This window comes from Brienomyrus brachyistius, unplaced genomic scaffold (assembly GCF_023856365.1).
Source record: "Brienomyrus brachyistius isolate T26 unplaced genomic scaffold, BBRACH_0.4 scaffold1342, whole genome shotgun sequence".
Classification (NCBI taxonomy): domain Eukaryota; kingdom Metazoa; phylum Chordata; class Actinopteri; order Osteoglossiformes; family Mormyridae; genus Brienomyrus; species Brienomyrus brachyistius.
In genome coordinates, this window is record NW_026043616.1 from 325 (window position 1) to 18,267 (window position 17,943).

A 17,943-nucleotide genomic window follows, 5' to 3' on the forward strand; every position below is an offset into this window, starting at 1 on the left:
TACACGACACACACACACACACGCCGATGACATATATACAATGAGAGATGAAAGCAGAGGGAGGTGCACGCCTTGCGTTAAACTTTAAGAATGCCATGTGTGGGCACCAGCAGCAGCGACGTTACCATCCCATGGCGCCCGAGTCCCACGCCTTGGTTTCACATGAAGGACGCCCCTCCGCCCACATGATGAACCCCACCGTGACCTCCCCGAACCATTCCCCAGCTATTTCTGGGAAGATCGAACAAGAACGAACAAAGAAAAACACAGGCACCACAAACAAGCTTTGCAAAGTGCAGCCATTTCACGCTCCTGTCTAATAAAATGACCCATCAATTATTTTGATAAACTGAAACCTTGCATGCGGATTTCGTCCTCGTGTTCGACACTTTGGCCAAACTGCTGTTTCTCTCCCCAAACGCCATTTTCCATCGTCTCCCCCCCCAAGAACCACCACATTCACCAAACTGTCACAGAGATGCAACGATGCTGAATGAAAAACAGGCACAAAGTGGACCGCTGAGCCGCCCACGAGGAGCCAGCTGGTCACCTGACCCTGCGCTATAGCCGCTGGTGCACTCGTACAGCGGCAGCTGCCATACCACGCTGCTCCTTCACCACGTACCTCACGTCGCCCCCCCCCAGGGCTACGCGAAGCCAAGCCTCTTCCTCCCACCCAGTAATCTCTGCTTCCGTTTTTCTCTGTGGCCTCGTTCGGCTTTGTTGACATTCCACGGATTCCCCCCCGCCCCAGGATACGCTGGTATCCTGCCGGGGGGCTGCGAGGGTCATTTAACAAGAAGCCCGCCTCCCCAGTACCCTCCTCATCTAACAGCCCGTTCCACTTATCATCATCGCCTCAAATCCCGACATCCTGACGTGACAAAGTCGTTTCGGTCAGAAACTCGATCAGCCGTGTCAGCAAAGTCGCTGAAGAGGAGCAGCTTAAATTCCTCAAACATCACTTCGAGGGACAGCATCCACCCCCCACAGGAAGCACAGGACCTATGAACAGGAAGTGATGCGTTTAGAATTTGAAGCTGCGGTTCACCAATGTGGAAAATTTTAACCAATACCGATAACTATTAATGAACTGAAACTGTGTGAAACGGTCTTGTGAGCAGGATCACAGCCGCAAGCTGGTACTTGGAGTTCCGTTGAAAGTGGTGGACGAGCTGATAAAATCCCTTATCCTCCTCGACGGAAAATGGCCGATCGTCCAATGCAATCGTCTCCGTTGTATCAGCAGTAATGTCCTTAGCGCTGGTGCTGCTCATTTTGAAATGAGCACCAAGTCGCTGAACCTGTAATGGTGAAAACTATTCACGGCCTACCCAGTGCGGTGGCATGGCATCAGTACAGACTGATTTTCATGGGAGGGGGGCCAACAAGGTTGTTAAAGAACGATCCAGGAGGAGTTTGCAGCCGGCAGCAGCGGCGGCTACGGCTAGCGAGGCCTCGCATTTTTACACCCCATTCTGGACACGTTCTCGCTGCATCACGGCCTGTTTCTAACTGAATTTAATCTGAAACTTCAGCAGGGCTAAAACAAACGAGAGAGAGACAGGCTGATTGCTCTAAAGGGCATATTTGACGGCATGATCAGCAGCGGCAAGCCCCTTGTGAGCCACTGCTGCCAGACCAGCCTCTGAAAGATTTATTTTTCTTTACGAACCTCTTCCGCATTAATAGCTCCAACGCTTGCCTGTGGTCCAGCTCACTGAACCTCTCAGGAATTGCTCTCTCAGCTGACAACCCCCCCCCCCGTATGACTTATTAACTTGTTAACTTGACGGGTGTGGGGCCCGGCCTGTGAAAAGCGGGTCCATTCCCCTTCCCGCCAAAAACTCCAGCAGCCTGACACCCCCAACCCGGATGAAGGGGCGCTGGAGCGTGAGAAGGCAGCTGTTTGGGAAGGGAGAGGTACTATGAGCTGAATGGAAATGGGGGAGAAGGGTGGGGGGGGGGCGGGGGGCAGGCACTCTGCACAAGGGGACAAATCACCCCCTCCCCAACCCATAAGAGCAGGGGGGCCTTTCTCCTCAGTGAAATCCATCCGGAAAGTTCAATGGTGGCATCCTCTCGTCCGGTTTCCCTAGGAAACGGTACATAAGAATCCACTGCCTTTGCTCTCTCTCTCGCTCTCTCTCGCTCTCTCTCTCTCGGCAAAGGGAAAGCAGTCAGGGAGCTTTTAAGTTTTGGGGCGGGTATGGGGAGGAGGAGGGCCCCCCCCCCGGGCGAGCACCATTCCCGACGCCATTCTCCAACTGCTGCTGTGCACGTGCTCCGCGTCGACCTGCGTGAGACACGCCCCGGGAGCGCTAGCGGTCATGTGATGCGGCGCGTGGCCGTGTGTCGGATGGAATGCGTGTGCGCATGTGTGTGTGTGAGGGGGGGGGACTAAACCAGATCCGCACAGAAAAGTCAGCCAACACCTTTATGTTATTTCTCCATTTTAATGTCAGATAATCATATTTTAGACCCTGTCTTCCACAACCTCAACCCCCTGTGGGTGGGTGGTTGGGGGGGGGGGCAGAGGGGTGACTAGGCTGTCACAGAAGCAGCCCCAGAGGCAGTTTTCGCTCATCATGGGTCAGCTTAATGAGTAAAAGTTGCGTCACTCTTCAAAGCCCTCGGAGCCTTTCTCTGCTCAAAGATTCATCTCTATTCGGATATAATTGTGAGATCCCACTGAGTTCTGGCGCATGGGGATTTGATTCTATATAAAAATGGCGCGATGATACAGTGCAAACAGCAAGGATTCACTGAAGAGCCCGGCCACCCACTCCCCTCATGGCCAAGCCCCCGCCCCCCCCGCAGGAGCCATGGGTGGCAGATAGACCCTGGGGTGAAGACTCACATTCCATGGAGGGGGGGAGGCTGAAACCTGATGTCAGTTGCTCCCTTGGACTTGTCCCAACTCCTGGGGCAAGCAGGGCAGGTCGCGCCCCCACACAAGCGACCAAAGACACGTATACAGCGGATGGGCCTCGGCCAATGTGGACCGCGGACCTAAGAGACACACATAGTCACGCCTGCCTTAAATGTTTATCCCCCCGACCGCATCTGAATAAAGCGCCGACAATGGAAATCGGTGTGTGTGTGTGTGGGGGGGGAGAGGTATGCAGGGAAACAATGCGTCTGGGAAGGGGAGGGGGGTCACATCCCTTTTAAAAAAAAAAGCGATAGACCTGTGCACTATGCCGTACATCCTCGAATCAAAAGAGACCCCCCCCCCCAAACAAAACTCAATATGAACAAGCAAGTAAGGATGAGAAGGTCCTGAACTCCACAGTTCTTGTGAAGAGGTGCAAGTTACTGTAGTCAGAAAAAGGGGAGATGGTGAACAGCACATGAACGGTCTCCACCCTGACTGAAAGGTAGCAATGGCGGAGAAGCGGCGGGGGCCATTTCTGCTCCGTCAGGGGCAGGATGAAGATGGAGGAGGGAGCTTTAGATGGAAAGCGATCAGAAGCTTCATCTAGCGGCCCAGCCTGGGCTGACAGACCTGTCGCCCCTGCTGCCATAGAGCGGCACCCCAAATTCAACCGGCCACCCAACACTCCCAGTAAGACCAGGGATCAGGGGAAAGGCTGTCATGCTTGGAATGGAAGTGGTAAAAGGGGGAAAAAACCGCGGTCCTCAGCTTCTCCACTTCGCTTCGTGACCTAACAACTTGCCCACTTCACTCATTCCAATTGTTCTCTGCAACATTAAGAATGAAAAAACCTCCAAAAAGCAGCCCCCCCCCCCCCCATAAGCAACACGCACCCAAACAAACGCATATCAGTCTGATGGCCTTAATAGCTACATTTGGACAATCGAGCATTCAGGAAGAATTGGAGCAGACACAGAGAGAATGGAGTGGTATCTGTTTATCCGTGCATTAGGCTGGAGGCTGGCGGGTTTAAAGGCTGGGGGGTGATAACACACCGCTGGCTGCTGCCCAGGAAGGCACTGTTTAGACAAACCTCCCACTTTTTCCTCTTTTTATACAGTTGAGCCAAAACAATGGAAACAGACACACAGTCCGCGATCTCCTCTCCAGCCAATCGACCTTGCCAGCCCTGGCTGGACCAATGAAATGTTCTGTTATAATATGGGATATACATGTGGTTGGTTGGTACCAGTAGCCAATTGCAGGGGTCTGCTAGACAGAGGTGCAGGATGACCTTTAAAAAAAAATAAAGCAGAGTGTAATAGTTTTGGCTTTGACTACGCAAACGCAGGACTGTGCAGAGCGTCATGGAGAACAGAAGCTACTGGAAAGCCATGCAGGAATTAACACCTACGACCAGCTGGCTTTCAAAGTAAATATCATCCCCCCAGCTCCCCCACCCCCCAACAGCAAGGTGCAAGCCTCATGCAGATGAATGTCTAAGGGGGGCCTGTGGGGGCCAGCCACAAAGTGAGTCGGGTACTTAAGCGGGGGCTTTGATGTTCGACGCCGCTGACATTTCAGAAGGAGGAGAATCTCCACCGTCACCTCAAACCGCAGCTAGACTACAAGGCAGGACAAATGACGCTCGAAAGATAAATGAAGAACTAAATTCATGCAGCCTAAACCCAATGGCGACCGGAGGCACACGTGTCACGTGCGTAACGGGCAGAACGCTATGAGCGTTTTTAAGAGTATCACTCATTACAGAGTCATTCACAGAAATCTGGGGGGGGGCGTTACTGCCGCAGGCACGGCAGCGGGAAAACAATGAGCGGTCCATCTTCTAAACCTCGCTGAAGATATGGACAAGGAAGTCTAAGATGGTGGCAATTCTTCCCCTCATCACAGTCATTCTTCCCAGGAACAATATGGGGGTGGTTTTTGCTTCCCCGGAAACTCCGAAGCCCCCTCTGCCTCTTAAACTGCCCTCGTCTGCCAAACCACCCCCTCCCCCAAGGATTACCCCGGACCCTGGCCAGGGACATAGACGACCACGGAAAAGCAAAAGACGCCGGTCAGGACTTAGCATGCATTAACTGGGGGGGGGGGGGGGGATTTAAACCCAAGGCTTCAGCCTGCAGTTAATTTTAGGGATTAATGATTATCATGTGAGGTGAGAGACACAGGCCACAACCCAGAGCGTCTGGCGAGTTTCGCTTATTTAGCCTCATCGCTGGACGGCAGCCGGTTATCAGACTGAGTGAGCAGACAGACAGGAGAGTAGGAAACCCCTCTTTGAACCGCCCATCAGCCGCTGGTCACACTGCAGAGGTACTACAGCATCACAGGGCTTTGAACCGCCCATCAGCCGCTGGTCACACTGCAGAGGTACTACAGCATCACAGGGCTTTGAACCGCCCATCAGCCACTGGTCACACTGCAGAGGTACTACAGCATCACAGGGCTTTGAACCGCCCATCAGCCGCTGGTCACACTGCAGAGGTACTACAGCATCACAGGGCTTTGAACCGCCCATCAGCCGCTGGTCACACTGCAGAGGTACTACAGCATCACAGGGCTTTGAACCGCCCATCAGCCGCTGGTCACACTGCAGAGGTACTACAGCATCACAGGGCTTTGAACCGCCCATCAGCCACTGGTCACACTGCAGAGGTACTACTCCATCACAGGGCTTTGAACCGCCCATCAGCCACTGGTCACACTGCAGAGGTACTACAGCATCACAGGGCTTTGAACCGCCCATCAGCCGCTGGTCACACTGCAGAGGTACTACAGCATCACAGGACTTTGAACCGCCCATCAGCCACTGGTCACACTGCAGGTACTACACCATCACAGGGCTTTAGGCCACAAGACACTATAGGAGACCAGTGCGCCTCACCAGTAACCAGAGAGAAAGGTCACCCTGTTAACCCTGTGACATGTTTGAAAGGACAGAAACTGGTGGGTTTTCTTGTTCTGCGTCTGGGTGTAAATGCTCCCCCCACCTTGCTGCTCTTTGGTCATCTATGATGGATGAATGGACGTCTGGATAAAGAGACGGGGCGAGAAAGAGCGACCTGCCTGAGAGTCGCTGCTGGCGCTGAGCACCCGCCGTGTGGGCCGGGTTCTTCCATTAGTGCAAGTCATGGTGCACCCCCTTATCGGGCTATCAGCGCTGGGCCCTATCTGTGAAGGACGTGGCACAGCCGTCCCAATTTCCAGTATGTAACCCCCCCCCCCCCAGTATGTGCCCACCCCTGCAGTAGCGGAACACGCGGAGGCCATGCAGTCAATAAACACTGCAATCTAATGTCAACCGACAAATCGCTCGGGGTCGGAACTAACCCCAGGTGGACAAGTAAGCACCCTAAGCCTAAATTTCAGAAGAAAAAAAAACCGGGGGTAGGAGCTCTGAAAATTAATGCGTCTCCCTTTTCATGACACCACGATGACACGGTGACAGACTGGGCAGGTAACTATAGCGCCAAGCACAGGGGTGACAGGTGAACCATACTCAAGTCACACGGTAGCACTGCGGATCCTGCGGCTAGAGCTGCAGGGAAACAGCCGCAAATGCAAAGTGAAAAGGGCACAATAATAATAAAATGTGTCAAAGTGTTAGCGTTATTTCCAGCGATACAGACAAACTTCACAAAGCTACACACCAAAAACCAGCTTTCACGAATATTTAATTGCAGGGACCGTCGACCTGTCCATATACAGACAGACGTGTCGGTGGTAAAAGCTACGCTTTTAAATACCACGTCCGCAGTACAAAATGCATTTTGATCGAAACGTCCGTCTGAATGGTTGACCCCTGTTTACTTACGCCATTGTTTTGTATAGAAGCACGTGTATAGTAGTTAATTCAGCAGGCAAAAAAAATCATTTTAAAGAAGAAAAGGGGATCATTTTTCCATTACAGAATTTATGCTCCCCCATAAACTGCGCACAAAAGGCGCGAATAAAACGCAAACAACGTTCAGTTGTTGTTGTCCATGAGCAAATATAGGGCAGTGCTCAAATTAATTAAGGTGTTACTTTTAATTCCACATTGCAGTGAATGCTGCACGTTATACAGATATGTAAAATGTATACTCCCCCAAAAATGCCGTCTGGTATTGTGGGATAAATGCATTAGAATTTGTGTAGAAACATAAAAGCAAACAGATTTCCGATTCCCCCCAGCATTGACGTTTTGTAAATAAATACTGCTTAAATAATACATTTTCAGACATAATAAACAATCTGTGGTGACATGCAAACATTACGGGAGAATACAGCGCTCACGCGGCTTCCTGTCAGTTGCAGTGGGAATAAAACACATCCAGATTCAAAGAAATATTTCATATTCCTGCAACTTAACGCTTTTTAAAATCCAGAAACTGATCCACGGCGAGGAATTTCACGCTTCCTGAGCAGTGAGAAAAAGCAACTCAGACTTTATATACACGGTCACTGGCCAGCTTTTATCTTACAGGCGCCGATATAGCTAAAGACTTTATGCGTTTTAGGCACGCGCTTTAAAGCAACTAGATGCCGGAAACGGTTCAAGTCACAGTCACAAAACAAAGTTTACCTGCTGGTTGTGCAACTTACTTTTGTCCTACCGTTTATTTTGTAGTTTCCCAGTTTGCCATTACAGTGCCTGACCAAATCGTCCATGCGACTCATCAGGAAACTTATGCGCTCGCAGCCGGGCTCCTTTCCTTCGATCCACGTTATTTTGTCTCCGCGAATGTCTTTGGAAGAGTCACTCCTCTGGCTGACCAGCTGCCCGTCGGTGAATCTGCCAGTCTCGTGGAGGGCCACCACGTCCTGCAAAATGGACATCCCGATCTCTTCTCCTAAAAAGTTGTCCACCACGCACATGCCGTGCTTGTTCATGCATGGGATTATATATTCCGTAGCCACTTTCCTCGGATGGGATTTCATCCGCCCGTTAGCTTTAGCAGCATTGTTGTTATTGGTCCTGTCAGACCCCGCACATGTGATACACTCGCCGGTTTTCTCGCCGCCTTGAGCGCTGGGGGCAGCCGGGCTGTCAAGCCGCGTTGAGGGCTTCTGTGGCATCTGCGGTACCGCTTTCTCATCCGTGCTCTCCTGCCGCGATCTGGGCATCGGCGAAGCCCGAATTATTTCGGCCTCCTTACAGCTGAACCGGTGCTTTTTCCAGTCTTCCACCTGATGCTCCTTGCTGCAGTAGAAGGAGCTGCGACAGCGACCGCATTTCATCAGGTTCTCCATCTTCCCGCATAGCTCGCAGTACTGGCGGTCCGGGTCACGCTCCTGCTCCGCCGCTCCCTGCATGGCTGCGGAGTTGGGCGCTGCCCCCCTTTTAAACTCACCGATCTCCGCGCGTCTCGCTCTGGAAACGGATCCGTCGCCTGCCCCGGCGCCACAGGCAAATGGGGAGAAAGCCGCTCTCCTCCGCTTCAGAGGCGCGAAGTCGCATCACACATGACTGCTGGTCCCACTGACGGCTCAGGGTGATATGAGAAGCTAGAGAGCAAACGCACGCGCTCCACGCGCCTCCCGGACTCCGGACTGCCGCTGAACTGCAGAGCGTCGCGTGGCGCCTCTGGCTTCATTCTGCAAATCGGCGGTACAGACCCACCCCCGACGTCAGCCCCCGACGGGAAGCACCCTCCTCGCTCCAAGCAGCGGCTCATGCACAGGCAGCATGAGCAGCCCTAGTCTTTATTTCCGCCAACAGAACTAAAAGAAATATATTAATGCTCAGGGTCACTTTAAGAATGCCGGTTCTAAAACAAAACAAAAAAAAGTTTTGATATACACCCTAAACATAAGAACTGAGTCTATGTTAAAAACGTTCCAACATTGCCCCCTGGTTGTCGAGAACGTTTTATTTTAGTAATCACTTGTTTTTGCTCAAGTGTGTGACGGGGGTTGATAACGACACATTCATAACTATTCAACAAGCTATTTTATCTGGATTTACGGATGTTTATCCGGTTTATTCGTATTAATTAAAATAAATATTTAATGGATAATTATACATATGTCAAATTTACAGCAATAGATGAGAATACAATTAAAATAGGAACAAACAGAAGCAACGATCAGCTGGAGACCTTAATCAGAGTTTTAAAATACGAATACGAACGTGTAACGCTTGAACTCGCAAAATACATTTCCCAGAATGCCCCTTGCTTTTTACGTATTTGTGCAGCGCAAGGCCCAAACTGGAAAGAGAAGCAATGTGTGGGCCTGCTCGAAAAATGTTACAAAGATTTATTGTAGTTCTCAGTTAAAGGCTGTAAAGATTTATTTATTGTCTTTATTTTGCATAATCACTCATAGAAATATATCGTTATAATACAGTTGATGTCTTACCTTTCATTATTGCACAGATTAATTAGGCATTTAAAAAGACGGCATCCACGTGAAACATGGCTGTATGTGGACCGTACTCAACTAAGCAGTAGTCCTTGTTGCAACGACAGAAATCTCGTTAATACCTCGTGAATATATTATATGAAACTGATAGAAGTGTGTTTAAGTCATGAATGCGAAAGGTAACACACAATTAAAATTTTAAATTTTGAAACCAACCCACCATTTTGAGAAGCATGATTACTGAATTTGCGACTGTTGCTATATAATGCATTGAATGCATTTTGGAAACAAAAATATTGTTGAATACCTTAATTGTCAGAAAGACCTCAGATGCATGGACGAAAAGTTTATAATTATAACTCTGTAACAAATAGAAATATTCTAAGATATTGTGCTAGTTAGATATTTGTGAGATTGAGACGCTAGCCGGTGCACAAAACAGTTTGTATTTACATATGTATTTCAATCCTTAATGGCTTTATGACTTTTTAAGTACGTAACTAGAGACCCGATTAAATATTTTTATGAAATGTACAAAGTAATACCAGTTTTTTTTACATGTTTCTTTTTGACTGTTTATATATGCAAGATTTGGGTAGAAATAGTTATACTAAATGCAATAAATCGTTCCACAATCAGATGGAGGCTCTCGCAAACGGAAACAAGAGTCTGCACAGAGCCAGAAAACCGAAGGTCATGAAAGTGATGCCATCTCATCGTCCCGACTGATATCAGCCTTCAAAAGTAAGACTTTCTACTAACTGTAATTGTGTTAACAAACAATCCGGTCAAATATATCTGATAAAAGCAAATGACGATAATAATAAAACAAATTCTAATGGTATTATTTTATGCACTTGTGTTTCAAACACGCATTTTTTATCTGCATACAATTATATTCCTAACATTTACCTTAATTTCTCTGTTGTTATATTGCATTCGGTTTAAAATACAGTTTTGTGAAGTCAGAGTGAAGAGTGAAGTCAGCAAATGCGAACACAGCCAACCACATCATAATGGAAATATGACATGGGGTTTTCGTAATGTTCAGATGTTTTAATAAAGGGATTTCTTTATTTGAACAATTTGAATATCGACAATCATAGAATTTCAATGGTATTGGAACCGATGATCAAATTTCTACTCGACGTCCCTACCATTAACTACTATGCAATATCATAAAATGTAATATTTGAAGTTTAAATAATGTTATAAATCAACAAATTGGTTCTCCTATGTTTTGATTGCATTTTCAAAAATTATGAATCCGGTGTCTAACCCAGACACCACCTAAGCCCTCTGAACACCCATGAAACGATTCTGTTCATCAATGACCAGAATTCTTATTCTCGATGAAGCGTTTCAGCTGGAACTGGACACCAAACATGACAAATATGAGCGTCTGGTCAAACTAAGCCGCGACATCACCATCGAAAGCAAGAGGACGATTTTCCTGCTTCACAGAGTAACCAGGTGTGCATTGATCACTCTGTGCGATGCGTTGGGTTGGTAAGAAAGTCCTGCAGTTGGGTGTTTGCCTCGCTCATGATGACTTGTGTCACTCTGGTGTTGCAAGAAGGTGAAGGGGATTGAACAGCAAGTCCTAAGTGAGGCTTGCATGGGGGAGTTGAGCCACGCTCTGTGGCAATGAAGCAATTTGCCCACCTTTTTGAAATTTGAATTAAAAAATAAAATTGAAGTAGCTTAATGCTGTTTAGCGTATCTAAGGACCAGCACATGCAGAACAATTGAACAATAAAGTGATTTGTCCAGTGCATACATACGTGTCCCTGCCTGCTTTGTGAGGCTTCAGAACATGCTTCCTCTCTCCCAGTGTCCCCTCCACGGAGGACTTGCTTGCCGAGTCGGAAGTGAAGCTGGACGGCGTGAGGCAGAAGATCAGGCAGGTTGCCGAGGAGCTGAGAGGGGAGGATCTGTACCAGTTTCACAAGGCCTTTACTCTGGGTAAGAAGGCGTCGCCCGTGGGGTCTCATCAGTTGGTAATTGTGCAAAAGTGAAATACATTGTGGGTATTTAAAGATACGTGACCCTTCACCTGAAACGACCCCAGATTGAACTTTACGATCTGAGAGTTAGTTTTTTTTTTCTTCAGGGCAGACGTGTTGGCTGCCAAGTTTCAAAGGTAATGTTAATGCGGGGGGGTTTCTGTCATCGTTGCAGTTATCTGAGAACTTTGGAAGTCATTCTTAGATTGCGGTCGCGCTGAAATTGCCGACGTGTCCCGTTGAACGTGACCGGCAGCAGGTCGCATCAGTAAAGGCTTTTAAATTCTTTCTTACTCGGAATCACCGCCCCCCCACCCCACCCAAAAACACAACGGAACACACAGTGCTTACTAAGAGATGTGTCGCTTTGTAATGTAAACTTATCCATCATATGCGCTGTGTCTGTTGTGTTCCAGTTTCCTGTACACAACTTCTAAAAGCACTAGGTGCTACGTAATTGTAGATGTTTGGCAGGGTTGACGTTGATTGTTGATTGTTAAATCAGAATTGAGGTTAATAGCATTTTGTGGTGCTTGTTGCTTTATCCAAGACTGGGTAACACCAGGGGTCCTCTTTTTTCTTATTAACACCCCCCCCAAAAAAAAAAAAAAAAATAATAATTACCCCTTTATCACCTGCTAAATTGAGAAAATTATTTTTGGAGGTTTACCCTTTAAATTCAATGGCATTGAATTCAGTCTGTAGAAGAGGCATCTTTGGTGTAAAATGAGTTCAATCTGCATACTTAAAGAAAATGAGGTGAAAATATGACTGCATGTGACTGCTTTTTGACTGTATTTGGAAGATAGAATAGCATCTCCATTGGGAGCCTGAGAAAGGCCTTTAAGCTCGGAGATGCTCCAGGGCTGAGCTTGCCCTTCGATCCCTGGCTTCACTCTTGACTGTATTTATGTGTGTGTGCACATCTCAGGTGAGAGAGGCTAAAATAAGCATTCTGATGCACCTGTACTCGTACGTGCGCACCTGGCAAATAACAGATAATTAAATTTATTTTTATAATGTGATGCCATACTCCAGGATTTCCCTAAGGGCGTGACACGACATGACAGAGGTGGTTTCTCCTGGATGGATCACAGAGCGGGTTTCTCAACCTTAAACCTCTGTTAGCTTTTCGGGAATAACTTCCAATCAGATTGATTCGAGTCAGTCGTGTGAAATCGACGTGCTTTGCGGGTAGTAGTGTTTCCGCACCCTTTGATGTGGTTTTGCAGCTAAGCGTGGTTTCTCTTGGATGGATCACAGAGCGGGTTTCTCAACCTTAAACCTCTGTTGGCTTTTCGGCAATAACTTCCAATCAGATTGATTCGAGTCAGTCGTGTGATATCGACGTGCTTTGCGGGCAGTAGTGTTTCCGCACCCTTTGATGTGACTGAAACGGGCCAAAATGACATTTTCCCACTGATGCTTGAGATGTAGTTTCTCTTCAGGGGCGGAGTCTTTGTCTGGCAAGTTTTAAAGTAAACATCACTAAGAGGTTTTTTTTTTTTTGCTTTTTAGTGGTTATCTGAGAACCGTGGAAGTCATTTTTAGATTACGGTCAACAAGGAATTACCAGCGCGAGCTGATTGACGTGACCGGTGGCAGTTTCCAGCAATTATGGACTTTTCTTTTAAATTTTATCATCGTTATTAGATTGTCCCATAAGTGCAAAGCGACACCGGGGACATTGCCCTTGGCTGATTTAAAAAACAAACAAGGCGTCTGGGTTCCGTGTTCACAAGTCACACTTAACAAGCTTGTTTTGGTTTAAAAGCATACTAAGATAAATTTGCACGTAATTCTCACTGATTGGTCTGGGATGTGTCGCATCGATACAAGTGCTGGCCTGGGGTCAGTCTGAGGCCAAGAGTCGGCTCTTCATCTGATCTCCCAGCTTGCTCCGCTTCACAGGACCCGTGGGAACTTCACTGGATTCCGAAAAGCCAAGGAAACGTTAAATGCAGAATGGAGCCAGTTCTCCCCTCCCATACATGACCGGCAGCCATGTTCTATGGAAGATTCTCTGGTTGTCATGGTAGCGCCTAGTGCCTTTTATAGCCTTTTAAGTTTGGGACCCGGCAGCCATTACATACGTGGGAAAGGCTCTGTAAGGTACTTGCAGTTTAATATGTGGGTGAATTTGACCAGTGCAAGGCCCCGGAAGCCTTTGCCACAGTAAATCTGTGCTGTAATGCTGGCTGGCCTGCTGGGGGTGTCCATTTTGGAATCAAAATCGAATACCTGAGTACAGGCTGTTTTGCTCCCTGTTAAATGTTGACCATTCGGAGGCTGTCTGAGCGACGGAAAATGGAGATGGGGGAATGGCGGACAGTGCGAGGTGATGACCAAGTTGAAAAACACAATGCTTTGTACAGGTCGCAAATAAACAGTTTAAGAATGTTAGTCGCATAAGCTTTAACGGAATAACTGTGCACTCCCACGTGTTTCCATCGGTTTAAGAGACCATCAACTCCTTTCTCTGCTGTCATATTCAGCAGCTTGTTGACTTTAGGTCCACTGTCGGAGCCCCTTACCGACTCTGATTTGACGCTGTTGTTTGACCTTTGGCTCTCAGTCTGTCTGGCCTGTTAGGAGTTATTTACACACAAAAAGCTACTAGATCTCTCACATTACCCTCTAAAGGAATTTTTCTCAGGGAGTCTCCTGTCATTTCAAGCTTGATAAGATTATCTGCTTTCCTGAAGTCAACAGTGGTCACCGGCTTGAACTTTAGCTCCTAAATCTATCCATTGGAGATTGGATTGGACCAGCGTTTTGTATATGGGATGCAAAATCGATACACTAGAGGGCAGCGAGGGGAACAAACAATTGTCGACCAGATTTATCGCAGCTGGACAAGAACTGTGGCGAAGGACAACGGTGATAAGACTAGCTTTGATGTTAATTGGTACTTAGAAAGGTCTCGATAATGACAGGGATGTTCACAGCGTCCAGCTCGCGCTGGCTTGGTGCTACGGGACCCAGTGCCTTGCCTTGGATCATTCGGATCTGGTCATGTGACACTCCCCATCCCTCCTACAGGCATCCAGGAGTACGTGGAGGCCGTCTCCTTTCAGCATTTCATCAAACAACGCTCCCTGATCAGCCTGGAGGAGGTCAACTGCCGACTGGTGTTTCTCAACGGTGACAAGTCTGAGGAAAAGGTGGGAAGCGTCAGCAGATTAGTGGGATGTACGCTGGACACGGGCCGAGACACACGTATCGCATGGTGCTGTCAATCCAGTGGACCCTTAAAAATATGAAAACATTCTCAGAAATGCGTGAAGCAGTATTTTAAATTCCATTACATTTTCCTGATGCTTTTATCCAGAGACTCGCAGTAGAGGGAAGGGTTACAATTTATGTATGCTCCTCGGGATTCGAACCCATGACCTTTGCATTGTTAGCATAGAGTGCTATTTAGCCAGCTGTAGCAGTCCTCCTACTCATAACCCATTTGTGCTTCATTGTGGACCTTCCTTGAAATAAATTCTCTGCCACAATTCTTATGAGTAAGTGAAATCCTGTTCGGATAAGCAGTTAAAGAAGATAGGATAGTATGGATAGATGGATGGACGGATGGATGAGTAAATGATAGAAGAGTGTGAATGACAGTCTAGTCCAGGAACCTGGCATAGAACTTCCTAGTATGTCCTGCACCATTGCTGGCTGCGTGGGACCCCGTCCCGGTGCCCCGCTGCTTCTGACGAGGTCCCTCTGAGATTCCATGATCAGCTGGCCCCGCCCACTTCCTGACTATGGGCTACGTTCAGTACTGCACTCACGCAGGGCTTATCGGAGGTTAAATTTTTTTCTCCTTCCATTTTTAGCATGAAGATAAGCGACAGTATTGCACATTAACAGAAAAACGACCGTCTGCAAGCCAAGTTCTGTTTTTAGCTCCATCTCTGTGATCATTTTTATCAGATGCCTCTCCTCGCCTAATTTAATTTTTTTTTTTGTATCGTACAGCAGAATCGTCACGTTGCGCAGTTGGCAGGCTAGATGCGAGCGCCTCTGTGCATGGAATGTTCTAGAAGTAGTGGCTTAGATGATGAGAATTTTTTCTGTATTAGTTTTTTTTTTGCCTGGTTTTGTCTTGTTTTCGTTTGTTCTTATTTTTTGTTTGGTTTTCGTTTTTTAACCAAAGCGGGCTCACTGTGGGGGGGTTGTCATTTCAGCAGTGAATAAAAACCGATGACTGTTCTCTTGGTGGCAGGGCTTTCCGTCTGAAAAGCAGGGGCCTCAGGCGCTGACCTTCCAGGTCACGCCGACCGACTACCTACTGGGCGTGGCCGATCTGACCGGCGAACTGATGCGCATGTGCATCAGCAGCGTGGGCAACGGCGACATCGACACGCCCTTCCAGGTGGGGCAGTTCCTGCGACAGATCCACGACGGCTTCTCCTACATCGGCAACACGGGGCCCTACGAGGTCTCCAAGAAGCTGCACACACTCAAGCAGAGCCTGGGAAAAGTAGAAGACGCCTGCTATACGCTGCGTGTGCGCGGCTCCGAGATCCCCAAACACATGCTGGCAGACGTCTTCTCCAGCAGGGCGGCGCTCTTGGACCCTGAAGATGGGGTGGCCTGACATCGCCAAGCCGGATTGCTCCGCTGTTTTTATCCTTCTCTGTTTTTCTTTCTTGTATTTTTTTCTCCCCACGTCGGTATAAAATGTTCTCTGTATTTCAAGTAACTGTGGTCGATTGTCGGTTTTGTTCGCATGGTTTACGCTTCACCAGATATTTACACTGCTACCTGGTGAAAGTTGAAAAACACAATACTTTGTACAGCCTGTGTGCAAAGTTGGGGGGTGGGAAGGACTTGCATTCGGCACCCGCAACATATTTCGTTCACGTATGTTCTACGCGGCTCTGGCCCTACGGCGGTAACCGCGTGCACCTTTTGTGTGAAAGGTTCGAACAGAAAGATGAATAAAGGGTTTATTTAAACCACGTGCCTCACCTCCCTTCTGTGTCCAAACTGTCCCTGCCCCCCTTTTATGTCTGCCACTAGAAAATAGTTTGTTTAACTAACGGACAATGCATACTGATGACACGAACTGATCAAAATACGCCAGTTAGCCAAAGGGCTAGTTTTCATCTGTAGTCCTTTGTTAAGATGAAGTTCTTGTTTATATAGTACGTGCCTGTACTCTGTACACTCGTGCCCCCAACCCTGCCACTACTGGCACTTCAGGCAGCAGCCTCCTGCCTCCCAGCTAAACCAACACGCTGGAATGAAAACAAAGATGTAAATAGCACTGATGTTGATCACTGACAGCATTGTTGCTTTGGGGTCGGTGCCGCAGGAAGCCCAGTATCTCCCAGACACGACTGCAGGAGATATGAACTTAATCTGCCCGTTGTGTTAAACTTTATTGTTACGAATGAATTCATGAGGTCGAATTAAATCCCTGTTTTCTACGCAGTCGGGTTGCTCTTGATGACGTTTCAGGTCTGCACCAACAGTTGGAGGAGAGAATCCTTGGAGGATTCTCTGAACGTCGGCAGGAGTCGGGGAGCGCGCTCTCCCGCTAGGTCCGTGGGAATTTCACCCAAATCGTGTGAGCGCTGTGGTGAAACTCGCCGGGGTGAGAGGTGGGTGTTCTGTTGGAAGAGTGATAATGTCAGTTCTGCCTGACAGTCTACATTGTGTGGCGCTGTCAGTTGCTCCATTGTCCTTCACCCCCCGCAGCTGCGGTGGTATTAGTCAGAGGTGACTTCTAAGAACGGCGAAGACGGAGCTCTGTGAAAGCGCCGCCTGTGCGTTTCCTCAGTTAAACTGGAATATAAATGCGTCTGTATGGTGGTCCTGCATCCCAAAGCTTTAACAGCTGCTATCGTCCCTTGGCAAGACTTGGAACCGTTCCCACGAAAGCTTCTGATTATTCCGCAGCTGTGTGCATTATTTATTTTTCAGTAATACGGCATCTAACTTACAGTTTTGAACCACGTCTTTTCTTCCATCTGGAGAAAATATTTTCCGAAGAAAATGATTTAATTGCTGTATTATAGTCTTCAGCAACATCTTGAGACCGGAATGGGCCCAAAACAATCCAAAAACTATAACATCCTGCCATCCTGTGGCGAAATGGTAGATTGCGGACTGCTGAAACGTGGGTACAGAGGGACTGCTGTAATTCATTCCCACGATATATTATAACGAGGCCACGATATGCCTCATTTTTTTCATTACGTTATGATCGGGCTCCGTAGCCTGCTTTTCGTTAGTCGTGAAAAAGTAATAAAAAAGCAGCCATATGGATTAATTAAATATGTTTAGCTAACACTATGTGATGTTACAGCTTAACCGTTATCCTAAAATTAGGAGTGCTTGCTTAGGGTGGAAGTTAGGATGTATACAGTCCCAGGACGGAACAGAGAAAATGCAGTTAGAAATAAAATCAACTAAGCGAGATCGATCTATTGCGACTTAGTTTGAAATGTAACCAATCAGATGTTATGTTTTGTTGTGTTTAGGAACAATAGAATCTCAGCCATGAAGCGGCAGACCAGTAACAGAGCAGGGCTGTCGAGTGCTGAGGTGCACAGTGTGTAAAAAGTCGGCAATGCTCTGTTGACTTTGTAACTGGAGAGTTCCAGGCTTTGGCATCAACCAAAGCACAAAAACGATGCTGGGAGCTTCACAGAATTGATTTCCATGGCAGAGCAGCTGCATTCAAGCCTC

General features: G+C 47.8%; 2 protein-coding genes across 2 annotated transcripts; one reads left to right on the top strand and one right to left on the bottom strand.

Annotated features, from left to right (window-relative positions):
- Positions 1-4,092: 4,092 nt before the first annotated feature.
- On the bottom strand, positions 4,093-8,994 carry LOC125730486 (egl nine homolog 1-like). Its single transcript, XM_049005803.1, has 2 exons — positions 8,233-8,994; positions 4,093-8,096 (listed from the first exon to the last, which is right to left on the bottom strand). Exons 1-2 carry the CDS (start codon positions 8,337-8,339, stop codon positions 7,460-7,462), a joined length of 744 nt encoding a protein of 247 aa, XP_048861760.1. The 5' UTR covers positions 8,340-8,994; the 3' UTR covers positions 4,093-7,459.
- Positions 8,995-9,130: 136 nt separating this feature from the next.
- Positions 9,131-16,205, top strand: LOC125730485 (translin-associated protein X-like). Its single transcript, XM_049005802.1, has 6 exons — positions 9,131-9,423; positions 9,884-9,988; positions 10,603-10,717; positions 11,079-11,209; positions 14,293-14,414; positions 15,470-16,205. Exons 1-6 carry the CDS (start codon positions 9,411-9,413, stop codon positions 15,842-15,844), a joined length of 861 nt encoding a protein of 286 aa, XP_048861759.1. The 5' UTR covers positions 9,131-9,410; the 3' UTR covers positions 15,845-16,205.
- Positions 16,206-17,943: the final 1,738 nt, after the last annotated feature.